Source organism: Juglans microcarpa x Juglans regia, chromosome 1S (assembly GCF_004785595.1).
Source record: "Juglans microcarpa x Juglans regia isolate MS1-56 chromosome 1S, Jm3101_v1.0, whole genome shotgun sequence".
Classification (NCBI taxonomy): domain Eukaryota; kingdom Viridiplantae; phylum Streptophyta; class Magnoliopsida; order Fagales; family Juglandaceae; genus Juglans; species Juglans microcarpa x Juglans regia.
The window spans coordinates 24,029,824-24,044,331 of NC_054595.1; the positions used below are offsets into that span (position 1 = coordinate 24,029,824).

General features: G+C 32.9%; 1 protein-coding gene across 3 annotated transcripts; it reads right to left on the reverse strand.

Annotated features, from left to right (window-relative positions):
- Positions 1-519: 519 nt before the first annotated feature.
- LOC121246598 (myb family transcription factor PHL6-like) lies at positions 520-7,757 on the reverse strand. 3 transcript variants are annotated; one of them, XM_041144780.1, is made up of 8 exons: positions 7,252-7,757; positions 3,927-4,647; positions 3,380-3,587; positions 3,170-3,246; positions 3,030-3,069; positions 1,517-1,589; positions 1,299-1,368; positions 520-1,079 (listed from the first exon to the last, which is right to left on the reverse strand). In XM_041144780.1, exons 2-8 carry the CDS (start codon positions 4,578-4,580, stop codon positions 747-749), a joined length of 1,455 nt encoding a protein of 484 aa, XP_041000714.1. In that variant the 5' UTR covers positions 4,581-4,647; positions 7,252-7,757; the 3' UTR covers positions 520-746. The 3 variants fall into 3 exon arrangements, with proteins under 3 accessions (XP_041000714.1, XP_041000713.1, XP_041000715.1); XM_041144779.1 differs by having other exon boundaries at positions 3,927-5,092; XM_041144781.1 differs by having other exon boundaries at positions 3,927-5,104.
- Between the last annotated feature and the right edge of the window lie 6,751 nt (positions 7,758-14,508).

The window sequence follows — 14,508 nt, forward strand, 5'->3', positions numbered from 1 at the left end:
GGTTCCTCCCAATAAGGATAAAGTAGTAAAATGAGAAATGTAATTCTGTTAGATGCCATGTGCTGTCAATACATTCTTTTATTCTTTTTATTACAATTTGTAATTTATAAATAGCGATTCACATTTGTAAACATTTGATTGATTATCGAATACAATTCTGTTATATACAATTTTTACGTTTTGTTTCTCGCATCTTCTTCCAAGCCTTTCCTCTACATTCCCTTCTCTACGTAACTGTCAACAAGGATGCATACATTACAATGCATACCTACCAACTTGTAACCCAAAAAGAGAGTATTTACTATTTAGCTCATGTTTTTCATGTTCCCCCTTTATTTTTGAGCGATATCAGTGTTATTAAAATTGTTTTGAGTGGCTGATTTCGAGTTCACATGCGTGCCAATGAAATTGAACAATTCAAGGGAAGGAGCTTGGCATGAATTTTTAGAGGAACCTGTACATATCTTGAGGATTAGGATCATACTCTATTCATAACAGAAATTCAAAAGTGAACCGAAGTTCAGCTGAAAGATAGAAATTTGAAATGCCACTTCAAAAGTGAACACAATGTCCTAATTCAACTTTCAACCAAGGAACTGAATTTCTCTTCCTAATCTCAAAAGACTACAAATGTCGAGACATAAATCAACCAAATAGTGATTCGGTTACAAGTTTTACATGGGATTCACAGATTTCAGAAGCTGAATCAATCTAGGGACGACTCAAAATACTGGAGACAGATGTAGTCAATGCACAGCATCTCCAACTGCGGTCCTATCTGGACCTGATTCTTCTTTCTCTCCCAGACGGATCCTTTTTGAGCAAAGTTGTGAATTTGAATCACTGATATCTGTAGCTTTATGCTTGGATGCTAGAGGTGAAGATGACTCAGTTTTGGATTCCGCAGGATGTGGGGGTGATGGAGAAGATGGCCGCAGTTCAGGATCATGGCATGGATCAGTCTCTGATGACACGTTTTGAGGAGAAACCCAGGTAATGCCAGCTTTCTGTTGTTCCTCCAAGATCTTTTGCAAGTACCTTGCATGTTCCTCTATGCGTAACTGAAGTGTCCGTTGGACCTGTGCAGAGATATAGAAACAGTCGGGAAAAAATTTACCACAGACCATACAGCTAAATGCACCATAGGGCAGGATACACTGATACAGCAAGAACTTAAATCCAAAGATAAACTATGAAAGTTTATTAGATAATCAAAAAGAAACACAGAGATGTGCAACTATAGATTGTCAGAACTCAAAACTCAGGATGCTAGATTTTAAAAATAAGCATAAATGTACCTCAAGCTGTTCATGCAGCTGTTTCTGAACTTCCATTTGCATGCGCAAAGCCTCAGTGATTTGAATGCTCCTACAACCAAATTCACAACCCACAACAGAAACTTTCACCCATTATTTGACAGAATAATAGAAGGAAAAAATACACACACACATATACAAGCGCTCGCAAACACCCACACACAATAAGTATCAGAAACAAAGATGAAGACAATTATTACCCCTTCCTACGTCCATCACTTTCATTGCTGGTTGAAGATGCTTTCTTTTCTTCCGAGCTAGAAGCTTTCTTCTCTGAAAGGGGAAAAAATGGGGAGCAACAGAAGTAAACTATCTGAAACTATCTGCAAGTGATGGTCAACTGCCATATTCAAATATAGAACGAAGTTTTTTTTTTTTATCGGTAAAATATAGATCAAAGTTTTTTTTATCAGTAGAATATAGATCAAAGCTTTTACTAGCTCATATCGAGATGATGCCAGTATATTAAGTACTGTGGTGACATTGATACCAAATTGACAGCCAATGTGGATTTAGACGCACAACCATACATTTTTTTGAGTTATCCAATCAAGGAGATGGTCAAATGGGTGTTTATTTTGACTTGCTTTTTATATTCTCCTGGATGGGCAACACAGCAGAGAGAGAGAGAGAGAGAGAGAGAGAGAGCAAGTAGCATAAATGTAGCCAGCTAAGAAATAAAAAGTACACAGGATGTGTGTCATCAATACTACAAAAAGGTGATCGGGTGGAATAATCAAGAATAATGAATATTACAGGTACAACGTTATATGCAATCTATCAGCAGAACCAACCCCGCATAACATAAAGAAACATCACTCAATTCACAAGAGAATTCACACCATCTAAAGAAGAAATCAAAATTTCAACATGAATAATGTCTGTAGAATCTATTGAAGTTAATAAAAGAAATTCAAATTTATATATGAACCTGAGGTTTTTCATTGATTTATTTTTCCTTTTCACGTTGGAGGTTGTTGTGTTATGACTATTTTTAGTACTATCATTATGGTCTAACCTATTCTTGTCTACTATAAACAGTACAAATACACATTTTTTCCATTTGGTTCAAACTAGTGGATCCAAAAGATTTTTCTTTTCCTACATGTATCACTGTATTTGAATGCTAGCTAGCCGTATATATAGAGGAAAAGTTAAGAGTACCTATATATATGTATGTATGTATGTATGAGGATTTTTTTTCACTTTGCTATCTACCGTTCAGAAATCTTCAACCTATAGAATTTCACCAATATAGTAAAAATGGCTGAGATCCAATCTAGATCCACAGTATGTGTCCTTATCATAGTTTCTCCTGATTATGATTCTGATAGTAAATGGTCACCTACCATGTTATATGGTAAAGAGAAATCACAAAGGCAATAAAAGTGTGGATCCAAACATGAAAAATATGTATCACCTACCCCAATTTGTAATAGGTATGAGATCAATGAATTTTACAAAACAATCTGCTGGGTTTTTTCTTTTCTTTTTGAATGGTATGTTACCATATGGGTCTTAAACCAACTACATCCTCATCCTTCCTATTCTTATTGAGGGAGGAGGTTTCATTTCATATAGGACTCATTGGCAATATAAACTACTTGAAGTAGATAACTGAAATGTTTATATTCACATTGTCGACAACTTTTGACAGATGAGGGTAATGTTGAACATAAGCAAGTATCATTTTTTCCCTATGAAGTTCCTCACCTTCTTTTTTCTCTGGCATATACTTCGCGAGGCGGTATTTCTGAAAATAGATATAAGATAATAAAATAGGTTCAATATGAATAGTGGCTCATTCGACATTACACTTGATTCAGCAGATATATTTAAACGAAAATAAGTACCTGTAAGTGGCTTTTCACATGATAGATGGTCAGACCTTCGACATTCATAAGCTTTAATACACCCTTTGGAGTAGCCTCTACATTTCAAATAAAATGAATTAGACTGCAATAAAAAAGTTGGTAGAAATTCAAATTTCCATAAAGTTTATTAGACTAAGCATTGTTACACAGTCCCATTTGTATGGGAGAACAACCGAGTAGTTTGCTTACTTTCAGCCCCATCAAGCTTTTTGACAGCCTCCACAAAACACTCATGGAGCTCAGGCGTCCATCTCATTCTTGGCTTGTGCGCAGTGGCTGACCCAGGAGATGGCTGACTTGAAACATCTTCGGGAGTTAGCACCATGGAGCAACAATTCTGACTGCATGTCAAACCTATGGCTGGTTTTGATGAAGCCTGTGGTGTTTCATAAATTTCCTAGGCAACAATAATACCCAAAGCAAGGATTAGTGAGTAGAAGTATGGATGACCCAATCAAATGATGCACTGGTAAATTTGCCCCTCCAGGTTTTTGTTTGATTCAAAAAGAGAAACCATATATCATTCATTAAAGTTTGAAGCAAGTTCCAGAAAATAACTTGATTGAACGATCAGTTATATTTAGGTTCAGTATGATGCAGTGTCACTTGGCCATTACAATGCTCTATGGTGTGAAGTAATTTCAGAAGAATGAAACTTTTATTGGTGTAAATATGTTTACGTGAGTGGTTGTACACGAATAACTTATGTAATTATGGATTGTTGCAGTGCACTTACATCAAGCCTGGGATTTTCTCCATGGTCAGTGATAGCTATGTCAAGTTCATCAGACAAAAATTGCAGATCCAGTTGCTCTGTAAGTGCTAGACCATCACTTGTGCAGTTTACCCCACGAAGGCTACCATCAGAAGCATCTCCAGGCAGATTAAGAAATTCTTTCATAAGAGCCTCTGAATGCTCCAAATCATATTGATTTTCTATATCCCCACTGAACAGCAAGGGAGCCTTTGTTGAATCGACAGCAGAAATGGACTGGTTGTAGGATGGAGGATGTGGAAGAAATGGCAGATTACCAAGCTGCCGATGGGTTTCAGAACTTGATGAAGAAGACTGGTATAAACTGGTACAGAACAAGGATGACCGTGAAAATGTGCTCTTAGAATTCTGGACATGAGATCCCGGAGACAGAGGACTACTTGGTCCAGATTCTAAATAATACTTTTGAGATGCTTGGCTAGGAGTAGAACTAAGAGATTCGGTTCGTATGAAAGGCGATGGACGTGAAGATGAACATTCACTAGCCAATAATATTTTGACTTCTGATTCCGCGGTCGAAAAACTATGCACTGGGGAAAGGGTATCATAATATGACTGTGTGACTCCTCTGGTAGCCTTGCTTTGTTTGGCAGATATGATACCATTGCGATTCATGGTCTTAGATGATGGCAACCCAACCTCATCCAGTGGTGAAATTGACAACTTTCAATATGGCACAACTCTGCGGGATGATTTTTTGGGATGAAAATTTTAAAAATTAAGATGAGATAACAATCTTAGGCTTTGTTGAGGCGAGAAACAGGAGATATATGGGGATTACAAGGAAACAACATGCAGTCTAAGTCTAAGTTTCAACTAGTTTAGAGCATCTAAAACAGTCACATACAGTCTACATCTCTGAGTAAAAAAAAAAAAAATTCCTTCTTTTTCCCCTCAAAGGAGAAACAAGAAATCACATCTCAATGCCAAGAAACTACTTCTTTCCATAGAGTAATTGGGTATTTCCATAATATTTGTTTATTTAAACAACTAAAAACCTTCAAAAGATTACTTTTTCATTTCCCAGGTAGAGTGCGACCAATCACAAAGTAACAATTGATTTGAAGACCAAAGGAACCTGGTCAAATCCAGTGCTTCTACTAATGGATACAAAGAAATACCAAGACCTGCAAAACAGACTACCAGTTGAATGATCAGCCATATGCTGATTTCACCAGGAGCACATGAGATAGAAACAGTTGACAATTAGTGCTAAAAGATCAGGTTATAAAAAAGTGAAATAGTACTGTAGATTAATCATCTACATACCAACAATCTCATGGGTAATATACTGGTCAACAAAATCACTTCAGCTGTTACTATAATTTGCTCAAGATGCAAGTACAGCTTATTATCAGACTTTTACAGTGCAATGAACTAAAGTTCCTCATTATCCAAATCCTAAAAGTAGGGTAATAATCACTTATCAGCAAGCCGCCACAAAACCCCCTCCCTGGTCACAAGAAAAGTCTGAAACTATCACACGTTCACTCGTGGTAATTAATGATTGAGCAATGCTACGTACACATTTGGGGACTGCAATACAAGCCTAGGTAATTTTATCTTAAAACTTTTTAAAATTACAAAAATATCCCTCCTAAAATTATGCTTTCTCTCATTTAATAAAGGACCTGCACATATTGGGGACTGCAAATAGAATTTCTCTTAATGATTAGCTTGTGCAAATAGCACTGAATCTGAATGGCATATATTGGAGTCTAACCAAACCCAACTCATTTGTGATAAAATTGTAAAGAGGCTACCCAAACTAGAGCCACTTGATAATTGAAAAGCTCTTATCAATTATGTTTCCATTTAACCGACCCATACATTTCATCCAGGATAGCATGTTCACTCACGAATTGCCTGCTCTTGGAGGCAATGCTACACAACAATTAAAGAAAACCACGATGATATTGGAAGGACAATTTTTTTAACAGAATCTGGCTTTGCAGCTTGTTTAACAACTGTAAACAGAGGCAGACCTATGCGTGAAGCCCTCCTCAAAATTTTCAAAACATCCCCATTTTTTTATGGTTTTTACTTGAGGTAAAGCTTAAACTTGATATTGGAAGGACAATTTTTTTAACAGAATCTGGCTTTGCAGCTTGTTTAACAACTGTAAACAGAGGCAGACCTATGCGTGAAGCCCTCCTCAAAATTTTCAAAACATCCCCATTTTTTTATGGTTTTTACTTAAGGTAAAGCTTAAACTTGATAAAAATTAATCCCCCCCCCCTTCCCATGTTGCATTTTCTGGTTCCACCCCTGACTATAGGCTGTAGCACTGACATTTAAAACCTCTACATTAGGATTTAAGCCTTTTGTGTCAATTCATACAAATCAATATTCCTTGGATATTCTTGAGCTTTCGGGAACTCCACATTGAAACAATTCACAAAACAGTTGTAGCTCGATACTGTCCTCGCACCTCTAACGTTCTTATGATATTAATACTAAGTATTTTTTTAATAAAAGAAAAACACTAAGAAGAAATTCGGTGCAGTGATACTCCAGACTGAAAACACTCTGCCACCTCAAACAGTCAAACATAAAAGTAAGACGCATTTTCTCTTAATTTGTCCAAAGAAAAGAAATTTACACCATTGAGGTTCATTAATCACTTGGCCAAAAACTGTCGGATAGGTTTCCTGACACTCAGATGTTCCCAGATAGTGCTAGTGTCGACTGCATCCATTGATTGAAAATCAACTTGAATATTTACTTGGAAAAAAAAAAAGTTCGAATATTTATTTGCTGAAGCATTTAATTGGTGAACTCACAGTCTTCAATCCAATAAAGGGACAAGGGTAATCACAATCGAAATTTTCATTCGCCAAACGGTGAGATTTGTTTTTGTTTTCTTCAAAAAAATATAATCAAAACATTAACCACGCAGCAAAAGTGCCCACAATAAGAGAAAATACGAAGACCCGAAAAAATAAAAGTTAAAAAGCCTATTCGAAGTAGTTATAGAATTTGACTGAAAGGCAGAAATCTCCAGCTTATAAACGTTGTTTTCTTGCCCATTATGGTTAATACGCCAACAAAACCTTTAAAAGTGGGTTTCTTGAAATTAACCAAAACATACGCAAAGAAATTACGCAAAGAAAATAAATACAAAGAAAACAGAGAACGTAGATTTGTGACAATGAAGAAGAAGACGAAATTTTTAAACTTGAGGAGTTACCGAGTAAAGATAACAGAGCAAAACGAACCTGGAGATTACAGGTATAAGAAAATGAGACTGACAGAGAAAAGGAGATTACGGAGAACATAGACTGACCTGGAGATGGATCTCGTTCTTAAGAATTCTGCGGAGAGTCATGTGGTGGTATGGAGGATTGATGAGAGAGGCAGAGAGAGGCACGCGTATCGTATATTGTAAACATGAGGCGGCCTTCAACCTTGAACCCAACGTCTGAAGCGAAACAAAACAAAAGGATTTGAGGATTCGGAATCTGAAATCAAATTATCAGTTGGCTTTTAGCGTCTTGGAGAGCAATATATATGTGACAACGTTTGACATTTCACTCCAGCGATAATGTCCTCCTGTTCTCCTATGATACCACCGGGCAACTGTTTCTCGACTCGAAAGAAGCTGCTGCTCTTCAATCTTCTTGCCTTAGCCTTTCCTTTCCTCTCTTTGCCTTTGGTTGGCTGGCTGATGCTCCAAATCATTCTAAGCAGAAATAATGGCAGATGACATGATCATCACAGGAGTTTCCCCAGTTTCTGCAGACGCGCTTCGTCGGGCAGGGTTGGCCACGTCCCAATGGGAACTCTGAATTAGCTACGCTGTCGTCTGTCATTTGTCACGAGAGTTCTTTTACGATGGGGGTGTCTCCATTTCTTGTCCCGTGAGCTCTCTATGAAATTATCATTTTTTCTTTCCAATAATAATAGCCTTTGAGAATTTTATGCCGATAAATTCAAAATAGTTTTATATAATACATTAAATTTATTTTACAATAAAAATTAATTTTATAATTAAACATATCATACATCAATGTATTTAATTTTATAAAAATATTTTGCAAATTAATAATACTTCCAAATAAAATTTCTCATTAGTGGCAATCTGTCGTGCGTGACACGATGTCTACCACAAGTGCAGTGAAATTCCTTCCGAAAACTAGGTTCTTGTTGATCTCACGAACTTAAGTAGAAGATAAATATATATTATAAATAATATTAGATAAGTAATAAATAGAACAAGGCTCCTTTGATTTAAGATTGGTGAGATGTAATCATTAGTTATATAAACATCACATTTTTTTTTTAAAAGAGTAAGATCTATTATTTAAAAATTATTTTTTTATGTAAATCTCATATTTATAATTTTTTTTAAAAGAATGTGTAGCACTTATACACTTTATAACCGTAAATATTATTTTTCTTCTAAAATTTGAACAAAACTTTAAGAAGAGGTTGACTCTTTACATGACTGGAAAGAAGTGCTTATTGAAAACAAGATGAATGCAATCTCAGCATTGTAAATCTGGTGTGTAAATTTGTGTAGTAAAGTGGTTATTAAGAAAAATTTTTTAAATCAGTTACTATTTATCACTTCACACTTCACACCTTATATTTTATAAAAAAATATTTTTATACCTTATAAAAATGTTATAGATATGAAATGTGAAAATAAATAATAATTAATATATAACATTATTCGGTCATTAATTAGCCCCTACCTTAATATGGGGGACAATCTACTTTAATTGCATTAATTAGTGTGTGATGTCACACTTTGTACTGTAACGAGAATCTTATACTTTATGTTAATTTTATTAATTAACGCACATCAATGACATCATTATGTTCCTAATTATTTAGGAGGGACAATCGTTTTTCCAAAGCGTTGAATAGCACCACAATCTTGAATCTTTTCACTCCCCTGTCACCTCAAAACTATTGAGTTCACGTCTCAATTATTTTTTAATGTCCAATCATTTAAGTATAGTATACATGTTAAATATTGTGTATATATATATATATATATATATATTTAGAGTTGGGATCGAATCTTTAAGAGATTTTAATCCCCTCAATACAATGTCCAAAATATCTTATAAATAAGAGTAATATTATAGAAAAATTATATTCTCGAGTCGTGTGTTTTGCACGATGGAAATAATGTTTACATGATATAATTTAATTTAAAAAATAAATTATAAAATTTAAATATTATAAATTAAATATTAACATTTAAATGATGTCAGACTGACTTAGAAATAGAATAATCATATTTATTTGGCAGAAAAATACAAATTAAAAACTTCTTGAACAAAGTTTGAGATTCTCCCCAGCTTTAATCATACATGGACAGGTTTAGCATCTCCACGTCCAAGCTGACCACAAATGAGCATCAAACACACGCCATTTCACTTAACATATTGTATTAGAAATTCCGCCATATCTAAGAAGGCAATTGAATTGAAATTCATGAAATGAAATGATTAAAGAATTGAAAACCCGACCCGAATGAATAGTCTTAAGTCTGTTCACACACACATATATAATAATTTGCATGGTGACCAACCATAACCAAGACCATCATTGGCTCTTTCTCATGTCCCACTCTATTTTTTTTTTTTATATATCTTAAATTATTTTTTTATAATTTAAGCAGATAAATACAATATTTGAACCGAACAGTATTATAGATAGTGTAGACTTTGATATTAAATTTTGTAAAGCCTACCTATATATAGTTTCGGAGTGTTTTTTAAATTATAAAATAAATTTTTTAAAAACTTAAAAACTGGTAATATTTATTTAGTATGAAATAACATGTATTTTGATCATCATATTGACAAGTGAAATGACTAAAATATCCCGTCCACAAAGTTCATGAACCGCTGCAACTAAAAAAATTAATCATTTGCCTGTTCATGTAATATATAAGGACTCGTTTGTTTTCGTAGATGAGATGAATTGAGATTAAGGCTTCGTTTGGAAGCCAAACTCTTCTCAACTCATCTCAACTCATCATTACAACTTTTTCAAATTTTAACACAGAATATAATAAACAATTCAACTTTTTCAAATCCCAAAATAATAATAATATTAAAAAATAATATTCTAATAATATTTTATCATCTCAATTCAACTCAACTCAACTCAGTTCAACATCCAAACGCAGCCTAACACTAAAAATTTAATAAAATATTATTAGAATATATTTTTTTAATAATATTTTTATTTTAAAATTTGAAAAAATTAAATTATTTATTTTATATTATATGAAAATTTTAAAAAATTATAATAATTAAATAAGACGAGATAAAATGAATTGAGAAGAGTTATGAAATTTCCGAATGCTTAGTATCCTTAAAATAAAGTTGGGCCGGCACAAGTTTTATTTTTAGTCTTTAAGAAAACTCCTCGTCTATTTTTATAACAATTAGTACTTGGAAATCCCCGCAATTCACGAGAATAATTTTTTAGAAAAAATCTGATTGTAAGTGATTATTTGTATTAATACGCGTACTAATTCAATATAATTGGTTAAAAAGTAAATTTTATTGAAAACAATGCTAATTTGAATTTAAAATATGAAGGCAACAATATTAGTACGCAGATTGGTACGTAAACTTGCTTGTATATAGTAAAACTCAATTTTTTAAGCTTCTTTTTTAAATGTATTTAATTGTGAAACTGTTTGAATATGACCACCAGTTTTTTTATTTATTAATTTTGATAAATTACATATAGAGAAATTAAAAACAGCACATATGGAGGAAAGAAGATGAAATATTCAGACCTTTAATTCCAACTTGTATAATATTTATTCATACGACATTTGAAATTATTTTAAAACACATGCTTTGCAAAATTGATATGTTTGCTATCACATTGATTCCTTAAATTAATTTCCACTGAAAAAACGAACATAACATGTACAGGATACAACAAAGCAAAGAAGAGAAATGTTACTATGCTGTTCGGGTTATATTGATCACTTTGCTTTGTTCATGCAGCACATGTGGTGCCGCGTGACTTATTGAAAAAAACTAAAAATATAAATATAAAAGAGATAGAGGAAACTTGTGGTTTTAATTTTTTTTTTTTTAGATGCCATTTTATTTTGAATAATTTTTTATTTTTTTAATAAACTAGATGATGACACATTTAATAATGCCAAACAAAATAAACGATATAACTCAGCCGGCGAACTAGCAATACTCGAGCAAAGAAAATAACAAAAGCTAGAAAAGGAGTTGTAGTGACCATGCTGTGTGGTCTCCATCTCAGAAAGTTATTGTTAATTTATGGGTTAGGAAGGGGCTGATGGACTCTGTCCATGCAATGCAAACATCACAATCTTCACCTACAACAAAAACCTTTTATTGTTCTCTTGAAAAATAATAATAAATATTTTTTTTTTCACTTTTAATCTAATTAAATTTCTTTTACATAACCAAAATCATTTTTCAGCTCTTGAGGATTTTTTTTTTTTTTTTGTATCTGATATAAGTTTTCATTAAAAATAAATAAAAATACTTAGGTCAAGGAAAATTAATGAATTTAATTACTAAATTTGTATTATAACGCTAGCTTTATCGTAACAAACAAATCTAATACATAGTGTATATGTATATATATATAATTAAAATAAAGGATAAATAGTCGAGATTCAAATTTAAGATCTTTACTTTATATCAGATTATTAATGATTTGAAAACCTAACAAATGAATGGAAGAAGCAAATTCAAAGATATGTGTTTAAAAGATACAAGCCATGCTGTGCATGAATATTGTCATTTTCAGGCCACATGAGCTTCATGAATCATGTGAAACCCAACCCCACAAATGCCAAAAAACGAACAGGAGAGCAAGTTGCCTTAATTGGCAAATGCGTAATTAATCTCCAAGCAGTGATTCAACGAGTACTGGCGATCTAATTAAACAAAAACAAAATGATTAAAATCAATAATTTATAAAGACATTTTAGGAGATGACCACGAGGGATATATGCATGTTAGTTATAGTCATAAAATATATAAATATTATATATATATATTTTTTTTAAAAAAGAATGAGTCTTATTAAAATATTAAATTTTTTTATATTAATCTTATATATATATATATTTTTTTTTATACTTGTACATTCTATAATTATAAATATCTTTCTATTAATCAGCAGCCGCACTGCATGCAGTCGAAGGGTGGTGGACCAGTAGAGACGACGACCCAGTCAAAATATGACCAACCAACTTGATTTATGCTGCCCACAGCTTTGTCCTGATACATTCAAAATTCAAACAACTTGTACATAAAAATAAAAAATATTAATTAACTTACTGCGGCTGATCTTACGCATCGTGTCATGTCGACGAAACAATCATGAGCTGTTCGATTTGCTTATTTCTTTTTGTTCCTTATTTGGGCAATAATTATGAGTGCAATTTACGTGTTCGGAGGAAAATAATCTGAGCTGATATAATTAATTTTAAGTAATTTTCCATTGAAACGGACGAGATATAAAATTATTTTATTATATATAGTATGATTGAAAAAGATAAAATCTAAAAGAAAATTTTACATATATAATTATTTTTAGAATTCTGTTTAATAATTTATAAAGTAACATTATAACATATTCTCATTTTAATACATAATTATGTAAATAATCAACCGATTTTAAAATAAAAAGGCCAAAAAGAAAGAGATGGGTAGTGTGACGAGAAAGTACTTATAAGAGCATTGATAATGACCTAACTATTTGCCAATGCAAGTCTAAATTAAAAGTAAATGTGGAAAAAAACATCTGCATTGACCTAGCTAAACTTTCAAAGTTTGACTTTTATGCTACACTATATCTTAGCTCATCTCTATATTTGGCGAGATACTGTTCACCATTAAAAGATATATTTTATTATTTTATCTACACTCTCTCTTTCCCTCGTTCTTTCTCTTTCTTCATCCAATTTCTCTCGTTTTTCTTTTTCTTCATCCCGAAACGTGCGCAACATGAGACCTGCACCTTCTTCAATCGTCCACGCCCTCTTCTCTCCTTCGATCGTCCACGCTGTCGTCTTCCAACCCACAAATCGTCCATGCCATCGTCTTCCAGCCCACAAGAGACCTGTGCATTTCCTCTACAAATCTGTCACAACAAAATCACCATTTGGGTATTTTTTACAAATTGATTTTCGATTTGGATTTTTCTATGTGTTTTGCTTTACATGGGTTTCGATTTACACTGTTTAATTTCATGGTTCTTACATGGGTTTTCAATGAACACTCTGTTTCGATTTACATGGGTTTTGATTTACACTCTACTTTGATGTGGAATTTATTCTTTTATTGAGTTGGGGTTTTCTTTTATTGTTTTGTTTTCCGTTGTCTTGAAAAAGTTGAACAACCGATCGAAAACCATGCATGTCTTTGTCCTATACAAGGCCTATAATACACTCTACATTTTCCTAAATATTTACTTGTTGATGCACGTAAGTTACATGTTAAAGATCTAGATTATGCATATTTGGTTTAGTTAAAGAGTTCATTGAGTTAGTAACTTGGGTTATCTATTTATCTATGAGAAATGAATTTGGATTGAGATTTCTATTCAAAAAGCTTATACTGAGCCTAGTGCTTTCAGTAATAGCTTCTTAAAGTAGATTTTATATTTATTAACATCTTTACAAAAAAGGGTCTAAAAATGACATGAACCAAAAAAAAAACATTAATCACTATCTTGTTCAAATAGTCATTGTATTCTAAGACACACATAAATATACAATGCCTACAGATATTCTATTCAAATACCCAAGAGAGAAAATAATATTTTCATTCACTTGATTTTCTCAACATTCTCGTATGGATTTATATGAAGGTAAAAGATTCCCTATTTCTTTGTTGTGCTTGTACTGTGTCCGTTGTGGTGTATTTCTGCTGTGCATGCGTGATGTCCTCTGCTGTGATAGTTTTGTGCATTCTGTTATGGCCCTTGTCCTCTGCTTTGACAAATTTAATATGACCCTTCACTAATAGATCAACTAACTTACATGCTTTAAAGTGAAAATTGTTTAGTTGGCTTATTCAAAAGCGAGTTTTTTTAATTGGTTTGGAGAGTACTCTTGTTGCCTTGAAATCAAAATGGCTTGATCAACGCTATAGAATATTGAACAACTTATTTTCATTTCTCCAGTTTGTTGGGCACTGGATGATCTAAAACAATCAATAGGTTTAACATTATTTTGATGTTTACTATTGTTGCCTCTAGATTCCATTATCATCAAAATATGAGCAATTGAGAGACTACACATCTTTGTCAAGGAATATCATAGTGATGAACAAGATGGACTTTGCAAATCGGTCTCAAATTAAAGTGGAGTGTGGAGTGTTTTGGGGTACATTTGTAGACTGTTTTGGCTATTTGTGAACTGGATGTTATGAACTGGATGTATTGTCACAGTTCTTCCATTACCAAACTTTGCTAACTCTAAAATACTTTAGCTCAAAGTTCAAGCCAAATTTGTACACTAGGTAATTCTAGGTTATTTGTAGCTATCAAAAGTATAGTAAATGTC